At 35.2% G+C, this 19868-nt stretch overlaps 3 protein-coding genes across 3 annotated transcripts; 2 read left to right on the top strand and 1 right to left on the bottom strand.

The window, feature by feature from the left end:
- The first annotated feature begins 261 nt into the window (after nucleotides 1–261).
- On the top strand, nucleotides 262–810 carry LOC131844932 (uncharacterized). Its single transcript, XM_059193930.1, has one exon. It carries the CDS (start codon nucleotides 262–264, stop codon nucleotides 808–810), a length of 549 nt encoding a protein of 182 aa, XP_059049913.1.
- Nucleotides 811–9682: 8872 nt separating this feature from the next.
- LOC131844933 (uncharacterized) lies at nucleotides 9683–10414 on the top strand. The gene has a single exon (XM_059193931.1). The coding sequence runs from the start codon at nucleotides 9683–9685 to the stop codon at nucleotides 10412–10414; it is 732 nt and encodes a 243-aa protein (XP_059049914.1).
- A 4288-nt stretch (nucleotides 10415–14702) lies between these two features.
- LOC131844935 (uncharacterized) lies at nucleotides 14703–18531 on the bottom strand. The gene is made up of 3 exons (XM_059193932.1): nucleotides 18317–18531; nucleotides 15828–16659; nucleotides 14703–15095 (listed from the first exon to the last, which is right to left on the bottom strand). The coding sequence occupies exons 1-3, from the start codon at nucleotides 18529–18531 to the stop codon at nucleotides 14703–14705; spliced, it is 1440 nt and encodes a 479-aa protein (XP_059049915.1).
- Between the last annotated feature and the right edge of the window lie 1337 nt (nucleotides 18532–19868).

Here is a 19868-nt window from a genome sequence, read left to right on the forward strand (position 1 = left end):
ATCACGGATTGTCAAAATCATACAAGGACGAATGGCAATGTTTTTCTTGTGTTTGCGTGCGGCCAAAAACCGACAACACGCTAACTCCAGTGCGTTCAACTCAAACCACAGTTTCCACTAACAGTAAAAACTGCAATAACGTAAACACCGCGGGGTGGCAAGTCGCAAGTGACAAAACAAAAAGTCAGAAACACAATTGAAGAGACTGAAACAAATAAGGAGTCATTACTTATAACAGAACTGCGTCAGCTCAGACAGGAAATGACGGAGGTCAAACGGCAAAATATCGAAATAAAAAACCAAGTATCTTCTATATTGGCTGAACTGTCAGATAATAAAACTACAGAAATAGAAAATAAACTACAGAACGCGGAACTAGAAATTCACAGCCTTAAACTAACGGTTAGTAATTTAGAACAACATCTCGCGTTACGAAAGCAAGACAATGTAAAGAATGAAGTGGAAATAGTCGGCACAGAGGAGACGGAAAACAAAAATATTCATCATTTAGTATTGACCACTGCACAGAAAATAGGGCTAAAACTGGAAGATATTGACATCGATGATGTAATTCGTGTGGGTACCAAAAAAGCAAAGAACGCAACAGATGTATCAAAATTTTCTCGTCCAATCGTTGTGAAGCTGTTACGGAAATCTAAAAGGGACGAAGTAATAAGAGCTGGAAAATCTCGTAAAAATTTGACGTCAGAAAATATTACAAATGGAAATCCTACTAAAATATACTTTAATGAAAGACTAACCAAACACAACCGACAGTTATTTCGTGAGGCAAGACTACGAACGCGATAAAATGGTTTTCGTTATTGTTAGTCTCGTAATGGCGGTATTTTTGTCAGGAAAAATGACGGAAAACCTGCTGTTCGAATTTTATCTGTTTCAGATATTGATGAGAAAATTGGTAGCCCGACAGAATAGAATAGAATAGAAATAGTCTTTATTCAAATAAACTCATTACAAGCACTTTTGAATAGTCAAATTTTAATTCTACCACTTATTTGGAATGCAGATTCAACACAAGAACAGAACAAGAAGAATTTATATAGATATTTAAGAATTTATATAAGAAAAATAAGGTTAGAAAATAAAATGGTTGTTGAAAGCTGTGGCTATGTCTGTAGGTTTTGTCAATACTTTATTACTAGTCTTTAAAACATTTATATTTGTAGTAACACAGTTTCTACACGTGCAACCGTCCACTTTCTAGAATCCTTATCGCACGGCACGTGTAACGCAGCTGCGCGACCTTCCAGCCGTCGTTACCTGCAGCTGCGCTTAAAAGCGACACGTGTAAAATGGTATATAGGGCCCGAATATTGTTACAATAAAAACACACTTCTATTCTGTCCGTCGAGTCTATCATTGAAGCTCCCAAATTCTAACCCCAAAGGAGCGTGTACACACACGTCCTTAAATATTACTATCACATGTCATGTTGTGGATTTCATTTGTTATAATAGTCCAAGATGGTTTGCATTTATTTTTACTCCTGTTAATGAATTTAATGTTTGCGTTTCTTTTGAGATTATATATACGTTTTTTTAATACATTGGAGTATGCTTTATACTTAGTTTTATTTTCTAATGTCTTATCTTTGTAATATTTATATCTCAGTGATCTTTTTGCCCTACTGCTAAGCCTTATGCCTTTACTAATCCTCAGATCAGTTGATCTTTAGCTTATTAAATGTATTAATTTTAATTTTTAATTTTGGGAAACACAATTTATAAAATTCCTTATCGATTCATGAAACCTATGAAACGCTACATTTAAGTTGGACTCTACGTAAATATCAGACCAGGAAAGGTTTTTCAGACACTCAAGAAATTTTTAGAATATTTTCTTCTCTATAGTCCCTTTTATAAATGTAATAAGATGCAGGTTTCAGAGGCTTGACCCGGACCGGAAAGCTTAACAATTGGGCAGTTTCGTGGTCAGATAAGTGAAGTGGTAACACTTTTGCAGTTGCACTTTCTATATTACTTAGTATATGATCTATACAGGAATCTTTCTAGTGGGCTAATTAATATGAAGTTTCAGATTGTAATTTTGAGCTAGATCTTTTAGGTAATTTGATGCTGTTCCATGTTTTAATGTATTTATATTAAAGTCTCCTACCACAACAATTTTTAGCTTCCCGTTATATTTTTTTGATATTTGATGTAGTAAGCAATCAAGTTTATTTAAAAATGTACAGGGGTTAGATAAAGGTGTCCGCAGCATTCGAAGATTTTTTGTACTGAATGCTTTTTTATAAATGGCAATTCTTTAACCAGAATACAAGTCCCACCTCTTTGCCTATCTCTACAGAAATTAGTAACCATATTGTAGTTATGAAGTTTTAGATAACTATCGTTTCCCTTTTTTAAAAATGTTTGTGTTAAACATATTATATCCGGTTCATTGCACGTATCTTGTAGGTCGTGTAACGTTATTTCTAATAATTCTCTTTTAGAAAAAAACTAGCAATATTTCGATGAAGTATATTTATATATATCTCTGTTTCATGTTTAGTCTCGAAAAAATGTTGTCGGATTTACTACTGGGAAGTAGTAAGGAATTGTTCCCTTTTTGTGTTTCAGTTTTTTGAATGAATATCAGAACATGAATCATCGTTTTCTTCAGTTTTACGGGCAAAATAATAGGGGATTGTTCCTTTCTTCCACGGTTGTATTTTTGACTTGGCACTTGCCCGATTCAATGTTATAAGTTTCTTTAATTCTTTGTGATTACAATAAATTCGGTCATAATCAATACAGTCAATAGTATAATTAATGGATTTACAGATGACAGTTAAATCTTTGGAACAGCATTTTGTAAAATAACAGTTAATATACTTGTCACATATTTTTTGGATACTATTATTTAGCATATTTATATTCATTGACTTGTTTTTTAAAACATTTAGTACTAAGACAGAACAGTTTAATTTGTTTAGTATCATTTCAAGTTCCTCCAAAGTATGTCTAGGATTTGTATCATTTTCTCCAATACATATTACTATCTTGTTGTCTTTATGTACCTTTACATCGCGGCAACTATTTAATACTTCGAAAGTACTACTTTGTATAGCCTGATACTTCATATTTTTGATATACTGTATTTTGTCGAGAATGTATTAAAGCTGAAGCTAATCCAGAGCATTGTTGTGTACTGTAAGTGTATATATATTTAGAGTTGGTATTTTGTTTGTTTCGAAGTGATGTATTTTCGAGTGAAAACGTTGTCTTATTATTATTAATTCTATTGTCAGGCTTATGCAACTTCAACTCAAGTATTCTAATTTGTTTATTTAGATCCTTAATACACTCATTAGATCGCGATAGTTCTTGTTCGAGTCTTGTTATCTTATTTTCGAGATTCATACATTCTTTAAAATTGGCTTTGGGTGTGCTGAAATTATTATCTGGAGGGGTCTTCGTTGGTGCGTTTGTGCATCGTAAAATGTTGTACTTATTTTTTTTATTTGAGTTAGTAATGCTTTTATTTAATGGTGAATGACATAGGTTTTTTAAAATATCTATTTCTTTTGTTAATTTTGATACTAGTTAGTTAGTTAGTCATTTGAATTCGCTATTTTCTATTATTATGTTTTCTAATTCATTTTGCGTGCTCTGAAGATTAGATGTAAGTTGACTAATTTCTTCCTTGAATTCTAGTGTTGTTAATTTGCTACCAACAGTACATTCTAAACTTTTTGATAACTTTTCGGGGATAAAAATAAGTCGTTTAAGTTATCAGTATCGGTAAGTATATGTGAATCCAAATTTTGAGACATGAGTGTATCTATACTATGTATGGATGTGATAGACATTTGAGATACAGTTTCTTCGGGTTTTATGTCTTTAGTATTTACTGTATTATTTGTTTTTTTTTCTTAATGTTACGTTAGATTGATCGATTGAGAATGCATTTTTACAAATTTTCTGTTTTTGTATACATAATAGACACTTCCAATTTTTTCGCTTCTCATATCCATTATAAAGAATCGCTTTTCTGAGACACCTGCGCAGTTATATTCGTATCTATTTTTACAAGAAGAACATACTATAGTCTCTTTTATATCAATTTTACATTTGCATGTTGCTACTGCCATCTTACGGCCGCTTTTGGAAACTTTTCGGATCGGATTTCGTATCCATTGTCTCAACACCAATGTGTACTGTGCACGTATGAATTTAAATATTGTAGTCTTTTTATTCACACACTTTAGTCTACACTGTTTCTAAATATTATTCCGTAACAGGATAAACACAAAAAATGCTGTACTAGTAGGATTTAATCTTGCAATCAATTTTTGACCAGTATACTAAAAATTGTAAGTATAGCTACTAGGCCAATTTTGTATTCATAAAAACCTTTGAAATTAGCGATGTATAGTTTCACTGGATTCTTAATGTTCGTTATGCGTTTTGAATTATTTTGTTTGCACCCTCACCAAACATTAAAGATGCACATACCAAATTTTATTGTTATTTAATCAATTTATTGATTGTCCTTTACTTGCAATTAACACGAATACAGGTTTTTTCTACACTGATAATTATTTATATTGAAATTCTGTCTTGTAATTGTTATATATCCCATATCATAGTTAATTCACTTTATCACTTTTTATTATTATTTAACACTTTTTCTTCTGTATAACATATATATCCTAATAGTCACAATGATATTTATATATTTAATCAATTTTCGACAGGATTTACACACTTTTTAAATTTTTTGGAACCAATAGTACGGAGAGCTAATGTTTACGTGACGGTGGCGTCCTCACTCCTCCAAAAAAGGTGACGCTGAAGAACCTACAAATTATCGTCCAATATGTATTTTGCCTGTACTTTCTAAAATTATGGAAACAATATTAAAGAAACATATGGTGCAGTATTTTGAGGAAAATAATCTCTTCACTCTTCAGACAAACAATATGGTCGACAGATATAGCAATTACTAACACCATGGAATTTATACTGGAATCTTTTGATAAATCTATGAAATGCGGTAGCATTTTTTGTGACCTCACTAAAGCCTTTGACTATTTGAGACATGACATATTATTTGATAAATTAGATTACTATGGACTTAGACATAATGCTATTAAAATAATGAAATCATATTTAAGTAACAGAAAACAGATAGTATCGTTAAATGACAATACAGTATCAGAAATGCAGAACATTAGTATTGGTATTCCTCAAGGTTCCATCCTTGGACCTATTCTTTTTCTTTTTCGTTTACATATATATGTAAACGATCTGCCAGCTAATTTACCAGAAGAGACATTTGTAACTTTATTTGCAGATGATACGTATGTAGGAATAAGAAATACAAATAAAACGGAACTAGATAGAATGATGACTAACACCGTAGAAACGCTGCATGATTGGTTTCAATCAAATGGTATTGTATTAAATGCCGCTAAAAGTATTTTAATGTAATACTCCACCAGACGTAAGAAGCAAAATTCTGTCTATTCTGACAACACATATAGTCAAAGTACCACATTTTTAGGATACACTATAGATAGTACAGTAAGTCATGCATCACATATCGAAAGATTATGTAATAAATTAGCATCAGCCAATTATGCTTTGAGTAAACCGAAGCAAGTGTTATCAAAAAAAGTACTGAAAACTGTGCACTTCGCATATTTTCAGTCTTCATTGTCGTATGATATTACAGTATGGTATTACAAGTCTCACAACAAAAGTCCTGAGACAACAAAAAAGAGATATCAGATTTATATGCGGAATCCATAGACGCACCTCTGTGATACCGTATTTCATTGAACAACGTACAATGACAGTTACATAATTTTTCATATAGTATTCGTTGTTAGACATAAACGAAAAGAGCAAAACACTGCGTAAAAAGGCGGATAACCATAATTACATGACACGAAATGGACATAAATTAGAATTACCAAGATTACGACTTGCAAAAACAATAAAACAAGGTATTTACTTAAAAATAAAAATGTACAATAAACTATCAAATAAAACAATGCAATTAACATCAACAGAATTTAAGAACAAAATAAAATCATATTTCGAGCAACATCCTTTTTACAATGTGACGGAATATCTGAATTCCAATGTACAATTATGACATTTTCCATTAAGTGACTTTTATTACTATGTTATATATTATTTAATTTATTATTTTGAATATTTAAAATTGTAATTGTGACATAATTATCTTAAAAATGTAATTACTATTGACATGCTGTTGTGTAACGAGATTTGTTACATTTGTGAATAAAGCAATATGAAATATGAAATAAATACTCACTGTTGCTAAATATGTTATCCAAACAAGTAGCAGACGTGGCTGTGATACGAGTGGGTTCGTGGAAGACATTGAAATAAACTCATTAATTTAGTTTTGTGGTGTTATGTGATAAAATGTCAACATTGAAATCACCACACACTATAATTTTTTTGTTAATATTAAATACTCTTTTTAAAATATCCTCCATTACCTCTTCAAATAAATTATAATCACTATTTGGAGGTCTATGTACACACATAACTATATAATTTTCTAGTTCCACACAGGAAATTTCAACACAACACTCAACGGAAAGATTGCCAATATCACTACGTTCTTTTACTCACCATCAACATCTTTTACTTACATCAACATCATATTGCTCACTTTGAGCCAATGTTCAGTTAAACATAGAACATCTGTACTGCATTATGACGACATGTCATATTAGAAATTAAATTATTAATATAATATATGAACTTATTTTATTCAATAGTCAGAGAACGACAGTAAGGAAATGCACATAAAATTATTTTACCTCATGCCCAGCTCAGCAATATTAAGCAAAGAGTTTACAAGTTTAATGACATGACTTTTTTTTACATATAAACAGTTGCCTAGAGCAATGACTAATGTGGTTAACTTATCATACATACCATTAACCACCTTATTTAAAATATTAGGCAATGAAGCACCAGGAAGACAGTTATTTATGACATGTTGAGATAGACTTTCTGATAATGAACGGCCCAGACCCTTACCACATTCATCTGAATAAATAATTCAATTAAATAATTCAATAATTCAATTCAATTTACATTAAATTATGATAATAAATTAATAACAACAACAAAAGATGTAGTTAATATTTTTGAAGATTTTTTTGCTAATATTCCGATTGATATTACATCTCTGGACTCATCTCAATCTCGAGCAAAAAAATTACTAGAGACTAATATCGGTTGTTGTTCTTTAAGATTTAAATTTTCACATGTTAGCCCCTTTCATATCATAAAAATATTCAAAGAGCTAAATTTAAAAAATACGGAAAACCTTTGGGGCATGTCTGTAAAAGTAGTTAGTTCTTTCATAGATATTGTTGCTCCATATCTAGCCACTATTTTTAATAAATGTATTGATAAAGACGTTTTTCTACATTTAATGAAATTTAGCAAATTAATCCCACTATTTAAATCAGGAGATAAATTTGAGCCAGGGAACTATAGACCTATATCTATTTCGCCACTTCTAAGTAAGGTGTTTGAAAAGATAATGTTAAATCAAATGTTACAACACTTCAGGGTTAACGGACCGCCGGCAAGTCTACCACTGACGCAGGTGTAGCGCTAATGACACATATTTTCGAATCTTGGGAGAAGTCACAGGATGCACTCGGAGTTTTTTGTGACCTATCAAAGGCATTTGATTGTGTGGATCATAAAACGCTTTTGTACAAGCTCGAACATTATGGTATAAGAGATAATGATCTAAAATTAATGAGAACTTATTTAGAGGATAGGGTCCAAACTGTAGATATTGACGGTGTAAAATCTAAGGGAGCTAATATTAAGATGGGCGTTCCAATCTTAGGCCCCTTTCTCTTTTTAATCTACATAAATGACCTTCCCTTTATGGTAGAGAAAATTGCAGATATAGTGCTGTTTGCGGATGATACTTCGTTAGTGTTTAAAATTGGACGTCAAAGTAATCAATTAGACGATGTAAATTGTGCTATGTCTGCAATATTAAATTGATTTACATATAATAACCTATTATTACATTCCAGCAAAACAAAGTGTATAAAATTTACACTTCCTAATGTAAGACTAATAAATACACAGTTATTGCTTAATGACGAAATAGTAAATTTTGTTAATGATACAGTTTTTTTAGGTATAACAGTGGATTCGAAATTACAATGGGGGCCCCATATTTCAAAATTGGCCAGTAGACTCAGTTCTGCTGCATATGCAATGAGAAGAATTAGGTAATTAATAGACGTGGCGACGGCTAAACTTGCATATTTTAGTTATTTCCATAGCATAATGTCATATGGCATACTGCTGTGGGGTAAAGCAGTCGATATAAATACTATATTTATATTACAAAAGAGAGCCATACGTTGTATTTATGGTAAAAGACTCAAATAAAAACTTTAAAGACTCAAATATTGAGGATATTTGACCGTTACTTCACAATACATTTATGAAAATATTATGTATACACGGAAGAACTTAGAGAGTTTTAAAAAACTCAAAGACTGTACAAGTAGAAACTTACGCAATATAAATAAGCTTATTTTACCTAAATGCCGTCTGCACAAAATCAGTAATTCATTCTATTGTAATTGCATAAGATTTTATAATAAACTGCCAGAATCTGCATTAAATCTGACAGAGAGGCAATTCAAATCTTATATTAAACAATTTTTATGTAAGAAAGCCTATTACAGGATAGACGAATTCATAGATGACAACATATCAAGTAAATAATTAGTTTATTAGCATACAACGTTATAATTTTATTTTCTCATTGCTTTCTTGATTTAATTGATTGATTTTAGAAATATGAAAGCGTAGCGGTTTTTGTATTAATTGCCGCATGCATTCTTATGTAAAATGTGAATACTATAACTATCAGATGGCAATTGTGAGTAGCTTTGACGTGGTCTAGTGTTTTGAGTAGTCATGCTCACTAAAATGTCCAGACTTGTGGCGGCGTGGTGGGCCGGGTCATTGGGCTCCCTAAAATATGGTCGAGCGCAGTGATGGCTGGCTCATCCGTCATACTCGTGAATGGGTGCTGCTTGTAGGGACTGGTCTGCTCTAATCACTATGACTGATTTCCTCTTATTAATTGTTTAACCAGTTGGTTATGTATTCAATATCTTTTCTTTTTGAGTATTTAATTGAATTAGTGCTAATTGATAGATAGATAGATAGATAGAATATACTTTATTTGCAACGTACAGTAAAGAAGAAGCACAAACAATATAACAAAAGACACATGTATCGTTACAATAAGGCGGCCTTATTGCTAAAAGCAATCTTTTCAAGGCAACCTTAGGGAAACGGATTGAAACATCGAACAGGTAGGTAAAATGACATGAACAGGAGAAAACTAAAAGGTAACAAATATATAATGATAATAAAGAAAAATAATAATAAATATTATATGAATTAAAATTTCTTTTTTTTTTTTTTTTTTTTTCGTGGGTAGCTGTGAAACGCATAAGACCAAATATTAACACCTCTTCAATGAAAATTAATTTAATTATATAATTTTGACATTTTTACTATAATTATTGTATGAAATTATAACTTCAGTGTTTATTTACCTGTAGAACTATTTTCTCCTTTCTTTATTCACCAAACAATAATATATTTTACTAACTATGGAGTCACTACACAACACCATGGCGCAGATGATGGAACATTTTAACAAAAAAATGATGGAGTTCCAGACCGACTTGCAGAAGGCAAAGTCAGAGCCCGCAAGTATTTCTTCACTGGAGTCAAACTTCAAAACATTCCAGTCCTTTACTATCTCTGCACTCACTACTCTACAGCAACAAGTTGAGTTAGTGACTCAAAAACAGGATCACTTAGAGATGCACTCCCGCCAGAAGATTCTATTACTGCATGGTATTCCGGAGTCTCAAAGAGAATCTGTGCCTCAGGTGGTATCTAAGGTGATTGCGGACAGGCTCGAGATCGATGGCTTTTCTACTGACCAAATCCGCCGATGTCGCCGTCTAGGACAGTCATTAAAAGATAAACCACGGCCAATAATCGTCAAATTCCATGACTTGGATGTAAGAAATGAGGTGTGGCATTCAAAGACGAAACTGAAGAGTAGTGGAATAACAATGTCGGAGTTTCTAACTGCGTCTCGACATAGCGCATTTATGTCGGCTAGACAGCATTTTGGCGTAAAAAAATGCTGGACACATAATGGCTTTATTGTCATTATTACTGACGATGGTTCGAGGCATCGGGTCAGCTGTATTGCTGAGGTTAATAAGCTGATCGATTCGTCGCCGTCGGTTACACAAGCCTCACCAGTCGCCACCAGCTCTAAACAACCGGCCGCCGGTAATTCTCGCTCAAAGCGTGCTAAAAAGTGATTGTAAACAGTGTTTGTGTATATTCCCATTTAGACGTAACCATGCCGCTTAGGCGCGTAATCACCACAGCACTTCTAAATATAGCTTTTAATGTAGATTTTTAATATTTTTACCCACTTTTATTTTGTTTTATATTAACTTTTGTTTTCTGTTATGTCAATTAATTTTAGTTTTATATCTGTCATAAAAAGTCATTCTTTTTATTGTTATTGTTTTAAATGTCACTCATTTAATGAATGACACCTAACTTAGCTGTCAAATGTCAGTACAGTAGAGTTGCGATGTTTACGTTCCGTTATCGTCTCTTTTTTTTTTTTTTTTTTTGTCAATGTTTTGATATATTGTTGTACTCCATTAATTTCTCTTCTTTTTTATTTTTATGTAAAATTTATTACAATTTACTAGCAGGTAGATAATTTTGTTGTTGTTTTAGGACTTTGGATAGGATATTAATTATAGTTAAGTTTTAAATCATTAGCATATTTACATACTATTTTATATAATTATTGTATATTTATATATATTATTTACATGTCGAGACGAAACTCTCTTTGTTCCAATGCAACTTCCTCCAATTCTAGTTATGATTCTACATTCAGTGAGATTATTCCTTTGAACGAAATTCTAGATATAAATTTTGATAACACAAATAAAAATTTTAATGTATTGCATATTAACGCACAAAGCATTCCAGCGCATTATCCGGATTTGCTTACATCTTTTGATGTAAAAAATGTGCATGCCGTACTCATATCGGAATCCTGGTTAAAACCGTGTCTTCCATCTAGTTTATATGTACTACCTGGTTTCACTCTTATCCGTAATGATCGAACAGTGGGAGGTGGTGGAGGAGTTGCCATTTATCTACGTTCCCATATTCCCTATAAAATTGTCAGTACGTCTACTATTTCCTACCCCTCTAATGAGCCAGAATTTCTTTTCATTGAAATTTACCTATCCCATTCTAATTTACTTCTAGGTGTTTTTTACAGTCCCAATTCATCAATTGACTATTTCGCTCTTCTTGAAAATACTCTAGAAAACCTTATTCCTTCTCACAATCACACTATTCTCATGGGTGATTTTAATACCTGTCTGTTAAAAAATGATCACCGCGCCCAACGCCTCAGATCTCTTGCCACATCCTGCAATCTCAATATTCTTCCTCTCCAGCCTACTCATTTTTTCCCTAACTCCAATCCTTCTCTGTTAGACCTTTTATTTGTATCCTCTCTTGAACATGTTGTCAGGCATGGTCAGTGCCCTGCTGACGCTTTTTCTTACCATAACCTAATCTATGTCTCATACAAAATCCGCCCTCCTAAAAACAAACGGAAAGTTATAATGCGGCGTAGTTTTGATACCATTGATATGGAGAAATTGCGTGTAGATGCTGCCTCTTTGGACTGGTTGGCGATTTCGGAACTTAGCACAGTCGATGAACAATTACACCTTTTTAACTCTTTCCTTTTAAAATTGTACGATCGTCATGCTCCTGTTCGTCCTGTGCGGGTCAAACACCTTCCTGCGCCTTGGCTTACGGAAGATATAAAGGTTCTTCCGGCGAGAAAATGTAGGGCTAAGGCTAAGTTTCGAGCCAATCCTGACAAATTCCATGACATGTATGTTCGAGCTCGAAATATCTGCAATAAGGCGTGTAGGGATGCTCAACGTCGCCACTTTCACACCTCCGTAGAAAATGGAGACCCTGCTAAGGTCTGGAGATTTCTCAAATCTTTGGGAGTTGGAAAAAATCAAAATTCTAGTAATAACAATATAGACATCGAAAGTCTCAATAAACATTTCTGCTCTTCCGTTGGTTTTGACTACAACGACAAAGTAAATACTTTAAACATTCTCTCTGCTATTCCAACCCCTAATATTCCCACATTTTCTTTCAATCAATTCTCCGATTGTGATGTTAAGAAAAATATATTAGCTATTACGTCGAATGCCACAGGGAATGATAGCGTTAGTCGCAAAATGATCATCCCAGTCCTTGAATTCATCCTTCCTACTATTACTTTCATACTCAATAACTCCATATCCTCTAGTGTCTTCCCTTCCTTGTGGAAAGATGCTCACATAATCCCTATAGCAAAAAAGAGGACTCCTTCAACCTCCTCAGACTATCGCCCTATTTCTATACTCCCATTTCTGTCTAAAGTCTTAGAGCGCCTAGTGCACTGTCAATTATTTGAATTCCTTTCAGAAAATAACATTCTCAACCCTCTCCAATCTGGTTTCCGTCCGGGTCATAGCACGACTACCGCTCTCATCAAAATCACCGATGACATTCGACGTGGCATGGACAAGTCGCAGTTGACGGTGTTAACGTTACTGGACTTCAGTAATGCATTTAACACCGTTGACTTTGATGTCTTGCTCGGTTTAATACGTTCTCTTAACATATCTCCAACGGTAATTGAGTGGTTTCGTACTTACCTGTATGGGCGCCGGCAGCGAATCTGTATAGAGGATAAGTATTCGTCCTGGTGCTATACAACTGCTGGCGTGCCTCAGGGTGGCGTATTATCTCCTCTTCTTTTCGCATTGTTTATCAATTCAATCACTCTTAATCTTCGTTCATCCTACCACCTTTATGCAGATGATCTCCAAATTTACTCACTGACTGACTTAAATAATGTAACCGACGCCATTCGAGACATTAATATGGACCTGTCTCGTATACTTGACTGGAGTAAAGCTTATGGCCTTGCAATTAATCCAGCAAAAACGCAATGTGTCATAATTGGAAGCCCTTCTTACATCTCCAAATTAAAATCACAACATCTTCCTCCTGTTACCTTTAATAACTATAACATCGAATATAGTGTTTGCGTTAAAAACTTAGGTATATATTTTGATGAAACACTGTCTTGGTGTCATCAATTATCGCAGTTGAGCAGAAAAATATTTGCGTCAATTGGAGGTCTCAATCGGCTGCGAAATTTCCTGCCATTGGATACCAAGATTACGCTAGCACATACATTACTACTTCCTATCCTAGATTATGCCGATTCTTGCTATACTAATCTCACTGAAGAACAGCTAAACAAACTTGAGCGACTTCAAAATATGTGTATAAGGTTTATATTTGGTCTCCGCAAATATGACCATGTTTCTCAGTTTCGCAATAAACTCAAGTGGCTTCCTATCCGTTCTCGCAGGAATTGGCACATACTGTCCCTCCTTTATTCTATTCTTTTCAATCCTTCCACTCCTGATTACTTAAAACAGAGCTTCGTGTTTCATAACGATTCGCAAGACCGAGAGTTGCGCAGTACGAGACGTCTTTGTTTGGTAACCCCTCCTCATTCTACTAACTTCTTTTCCCAATCCTTCACTGTCCAGGCTATCCGTCTTTGGAACTCCTTGCCACTTTCTATCAGATCTGCCCAATCCCAGTCCATTTTTAAAAAACTAGTAAAATCTCACTTTCTCTCCAATTAAAAATCTTTCTGTAATGTCCTGTTCTGTTAGACATGTAATTAATTATATATTCTATTTATGTATATGTATTCTATTAATGTATATGTATTCTATTTATATGTATATATATATATATGTATATTAATGGTATTTGTATGTATGTATATTTAGTATTCATATATTATCTAACTTTTTATAGTGCGCCACCTACCTTCCCCTTACTCAATGCTTCTATCTCCCTGGTTGTCTGTAAGAGATTGCTTTAAGCGATAAGGCCGCCTTTTGTTTGCATATCCTTCTTTTTTTTTTATTTCCTTTTTGTAATTATTTGTTTCTTTTATGCACAATAAAGAGTTTTATTATTATTATTATTATTATTATTATTATTAAAATTTATGTACACAATAATATTCATATATTAAACTAGATACACTTACATAAACTACATACATATTATAAACTACATACATAATTTTAAAGTTAAATAGAATAAACTAAATATAAATTAAAATGCCATACTAACTGAAATTTAAATATTGAGGAGGAAGTCTTTTACTTGTCGTTTAAAAATATGAATGGACTTTGCAGTTCTGATAAATACAGGTAACGAGTTTATTCAGTAACAGAGGCTTCAAAATCCCTTTTGTATATTTTTACATGTATTTTATTGGAAAAAGATATGCGTAGTAATTTACAGATTAAGTTTTGTTACAGATTAAATTTTGTTACAGATATGAACACAATGCAGAGTAGACATAAGTTTTTTTTTTTTTTTTTATGTTTCTGGAAGCAGGCGTAGACATACCCCCGGCCTTGGAAGCTCCGACTTCCAACAATTGTACATTTAATATGTTAGTTAGTTATCTTCTGGCTGCAGTGGTAAAGGGCATATCTTAGAAAATGCTCTTCTTGTTACCCCAGCTGCTGTGTAGATATCTGCCACCCGGGAGACACCGTCAGCACCCGGATATACTTGTTTGATTCGTCCCAATCTCCATTTAAGAGGCGGTAAATTGTCGTCCTTTAAAATGACTAAAGCATCCAGTTTAATGTCCTTCTGTTGCGTCTTCCACTTAGTCCGTTGTTGAAGTTCGGACACATATTCTCGAGACCAGCGCTGCCAGAATTGTTGACGTAGCTGCTCAATGTAATGGTAGCGAGATAGTCTTGAGGTAGAGACGTCCAGTAAACTCTCGACTGGCGGAGCAGTTAATGGTCGGCCAATAAGGAAATGGCCAGGCGTGAGAGGGTTTAAATCTGTAGGATTTGAGGATAACGGTGACATTGGACGGGAATTGAGCACGGATTCGACTTGTGTTAAAATTGTGCTAAGTTCCTCGTATGTTAACTTAGCATAACCCACAATACGTCTGAGATGATGTTTACATGATCTTACGCCGCTTTCCCGAAGACCTCCAAAGTGGGAGGAATAAGGGGGGATAAACTGAAACTGTATACCTTCATTTGCGGCAAATTCCAATAACTGTTTACCTTTATTAACAAAAAAGGAAGAAAATTCCTTTGCTGCTCCTACGAAATTTTTACCATTATCGGAATAAATACAATTAGGTTTACCTCGTCTACTAATAAAGCGTTTAAGAGTCAAAATATAATCTTCAGTAGATAGACTGGTGACAAGTTCTAGATGAACTGCCCGAGTAACAAAACAAACGAAAAGAGCTACATAACATTTTGTCAAACGAGCACCTCTGCCCTTTCGATTTAACATCATAATTGGCCCAGCATAATCAACACCCGTTCGTATAAAAGGAAATCCAGAATCCAATCGTTCGGACGGCAAGTTTCCCATAATTGGGGTTAAAGTTTTACCTTTCATTCGCGTACAAATAATACACTCACGCACTATTTTCCTAGTAAGATTTCTGGCACATAATAACCACCACTTTTCTCGAATGTGAGCCAAAAGAAGTTGTGAACCTGCATGTAATAAACGTTTATGATTATACCTAACCAATAACATTGAAAAATGGTGTTTGTTACACAAAAGTATAGGATGTTTCTTGTCATAATCGAAAGTAGTTGCGTTACCTAGTCTACCACCAACGCGTATTATGTTTTGAGCATCTAAGAATACATTCAAACCGGATATACGATTCATCTCCTTGCCGTTGGATTTAATTGGTAAATTACTTAACAATCGTTCGTATAATTCTGGAAACGATTGCATCTGGGCGAATTTAGCTAAAATGAGTTCCGACGCATTCAATTCGTCTACGGATAGACAATCAAGCTGATCAATTGACTTATCACTGCGGTGGATACGGTTACGTGTGTTGTTCAGAAAACGTAATACATATGCCCAAGTACGTCTTAACTTATTGAAAGATGAATAATTTTCAAATTGAACAAAAACTTCTGAACGAACACAAATAAAATTAGATGCGTCTTGAGACCTTAACTCTGGTAAAACGTTTATGTAAGATTTTTCGTTACCGACACTTTTTACATGATCCTGAATGTTGAAATGAGGATTTCGTAGATAAGGCGGACCGGTCCACCACAGATCACAACTAGCCAACATGTCGAGATTTAGCCCTCTCGATAATAGGTCAGCTGGATTGTCTCCACTAGCAACATGGAACCAGATAGAGTCATTCGTAAGTTCGTTTATTTCTGTGACCCGATTTTGTACGAACGGTTTCAGTAAATGCGGTGACATCTGGACCCAACTGATGACAATAGTAGAGTCGGTCCAGAAGAAGACCCGGTTGAAAGTTAGCCGTAAAGATTCGATCACCTTTTTGTAAAGTTTTGCACCTACTAGTGCGCCACAGAGCTCTAACTTTGGTATGGTAATCGACTTTAATGGTGCAACCTTGCTTTTTGCACACAATAATTTTACAGTGACATCAGAATTGTCACTGTAAGTGCGGATATAGGCATACGCTCCATACGCACTCTGTGACGCATCCGTGAAAACGTGCAGTTCCACATGCTGCAAATCATCTCCTATTACATGACGAGGAATTTTTAAATCGTTTAAATGATTAAATGTAGCTAGAAAATTGTTCCATGTTACGGCTATTTCAGGTGACACTTTTTTTTTTTTTTTTAACGTGTGGAAAAATCTTCAAAAGACCATCACCCCGCCGGAGGGATGGCGAGGTGGTGTGTGGGACTTGTACCCACTAAAAAACCACACGGTGTACCTACGAGCGCCTATGCCGGAGCCAGGGGATTCGCAAGTGCATTCTACCCCAGCTCCGACGGCGACGGCCCGCCCTGTAGATGTTGTAGGGCAGGCCCCATCTCGTTTTGTGGTTAGGGCGACCTATTTCGCCCTACTCCATTGTGGAGGCGTGTGGGTACACGCGCACACCTCCGGGGCCTTTGGATTGGGGGGACTGCCTCCCTCAAGGCAGTCACCCCGGCCCCAGTGGGGGTAGAGGGGGGCGGAGTTGGATACGCCCCCACCTCTAGGCCTGGCTCTTCTGCGGCGGAGGGAAGCGGGACGATCTGACTCCCGCTCTCTTTCCGCCGTCTCCTTCCGCGAGATAACTTCCTCGCAGAAGGAGCTCACCGCCAGCCACGATCTCTCGCTACTGATCATCCTCCGAACTAAATTCGGCAGCGAGAGATCGTCCCCCACTATTCGTGTGAGGACACGGCGCTCACTCTCAAACGCTGGACATATTTCCAGCGTGTGTTGCGCCGTGTCCTCAAACCTCCGCACTCGTGGCAGCCGGTCGTCGGCTCCTTCCTCGCCACATGACACAGATACCGCCCGAAGCAACCGTGCCCGGACAATATCTGTGTCATGCGGTACGTCAGTGTATTTCAGGTGACACTGGAGTATCCCAATCCAACTTACTAAGCCACAATTTTTGCAATAACATTTTTGATATAATAGCGGCAGGGGACAATAATCCTAACGGATCATAGATTTGCGAAATGGTAGACAACATTACTCGTTTAGTCAATTTTGTCAACAATGTATAGTCTATTTTTGTCGCGTAATATAATTCATCACTATCATTATGCCAACCAATACCTAAAGTTTTATTTTGCGTATGTTCCCCTACAAATAGGTTGTCTGGTGCACTACAATTGACGTCAGAGTTGAACGTCCATTTTCGTAGTAGAAAACGACCTGACTCTAAAATTTTTGACGTTTTCTCACAAATTTCCAAAAGGGATTGATAATTATCATGGCCCGTAATTAAATCGTCTACAAAGATATCCTCAGTGATGACGCGAGCGATCTCGTCATCCCTACATTCAAATGCTAACTGACGTATACACCGCATACTAAGGTACGGTGCTGATGCCGTTCCGTACGTTACAGTATTAAGTTGATATATTTTCAACGGATCAATTGGTTTGTCCCTCCAAAGAATGAGTTGCAGGGTCCGTTGATCAGACTGAATCATCACCTGTCTAAACATTTTTTCTACATCGGCACAAGCTACATATTTGTATTGATGAAAACGAATAAGAATAGAAAAGATATCGTTTTGGAGAGCTGGGGCGGGTAATTGTATATCGTTGAGTGATTTGTCTGATGAACTGGCAGCACTAGCATTGAATACGACTCGCAGTTTTGTAGTAGAGCTATTTTCTCTAAAAACACCGTGATGAGGTAAGAAGTAGTTAGGATAATCAACGCTATCTATGCGATTCATATGACCCAACATTTCGTACTCACTCATAAATTGACAGTACATACGTTTATATTCTGGTGAACGTTCCAGTTTACGTTCCAAAGAAAAAACCTACTCCTAGCCAGTGTCAGTGAATCACCTAAAGACTCGGGCGGTTCCTTCAGGGGTATACGGACAAAAAATCTACCGGCAGCATCACGTTTAGTCGTTTTACAAAATAATTCTTCGCACGTTTGTTCATCACGAGTTAGAGGAGTATTATGCGATGACTGTGGTACATTCTCAATCTCCCAAAATCGTTTAAGTTGGTCGTCTAAAGATTGTGTAAAATTGCATTGAACTTCATTTGGAGCAGAAACCAACCCTTTGGAGTATATCGGGCCAGATATCAACCAACCAAATTTAGAGTTCTGTAAAAATGGTCCGTTTACTAATCGAATTCTATTATCGTCCAATATTTCCCAGAAGAGATCCGCGCCTATCAATAATTCGATTTCAGAAGAGGAGTGAAAGGCTGGATCTGCTAACTGTATATTATTGGGTATACGTATATGATCGGTGTCAATACTTGTCGTGGGCAAACTGGATGTTATGCGCTGCAGGACAAAACATTGAACCTTTTTTGTATAATCGCTTAATTTTGAACGTATAATTATATGACATGACTGATTACAGTGTGACACTGACTGTGCAACGCCTGAAATTCGAAGAGTGGACTGTATACAAGACGCATTAATTCGTTTCCTTAAATTATCTGATATGAAACTGTGTTGACTACCACTGTCCAGCAAAGTTCTTGCTGTATGAACTCGTTTAAAATCGTGATCTACTATTTCCACTAGCGCTGTGCACAATAATACCGTTTGTAATGAATTTTCGTTACTAATTCTATTCACAGCGTGATAGGAATCTATGGACATGGAGTGCAATGCAGTCGATGAGCCAGCATTGACACTGCCTTGTCCTGAAGGGATACCTGATTTAATAGACTGATTGACATTAGTCATGTTATTATGATGTTCTGTGGGTGTACATTCATTATGCATACTAACATCATTATTATTATTAGTTTTTAAATGGAGTAATGTATTGTGTTTGCGTGCACACGACTTACATGGTCCGAACAAGCACTCTGTATTTGAGTGTCCAGGTCGTAAACAATTATTACATAACTGCTTTTCACTAACTAACTTCATTCTGTCTTGAATAGACAAATTTAAAAATTGGAAACATGAATAAAGTTGATGATTACCATTACACAATGGACAAGATAAGCGTTTATTATGGTTGGAATTAGAGGATTTGCCTTTAAATGCAGTTGACACAAAGCTATGAACCGACTGAACATTATTTTTATGCTGTGTATTCTTATTTTCATTTATATTAACCATAGATCTACT

This window comes from Achroia grisella, unplaced genomic scaffold (genome assembly GCF_030625045.1).
Source record: "Achroia grisella isolate CSIRO2021 unplaced genomic scaffold, CSIRO_AGI_Agris_v1 utg4408, whole genome shotgun sequence".
Classification (NCBI taxonomy): Eukaryota; Metazoa; Arthropoda; class Insecta; order Lepidoptera; family Pyralidae; genus Achroia; species Achroia grisella.

Bases quoted from the DNA above. Each gene is read 5' to 3' on its own strand.
- LOC131844932 (XM_059193930.1), top strand. From the start codon at position 262: ATGACGGAGGTCAAACGGCAAAATATCGAAATAAAAAACCAAGTATCT.
- LOC131844933 (XM_059193931.1), top strand. From the start codon at position 9,683: ATGGAGTCACTACACAACACCATGGCGCAGATGATGGAACATTTTAAC.
- LOC131844935 (XM_059193932.1), bottom strand. From the start codon at position 18,531: ATGTACTGTCAATTTATGAGTGAGTACGAAATGTTGGGTCATATGAAT. The intron at 16,660-18,316 runs TATCTTTTCTAT...AAAGTCGATTAC, and splicing joins GCCCCAGCTCTCCAAAACGA to CATACCAAAGTTAGAGCTCT. The intron at 15,096-15,827 runs ATGTTATTGGTT...ACAGATTTAAAC, and splicing joins GTAACAAACACCATTTTTCA to CCTCTCACGCCTGGCCATTT.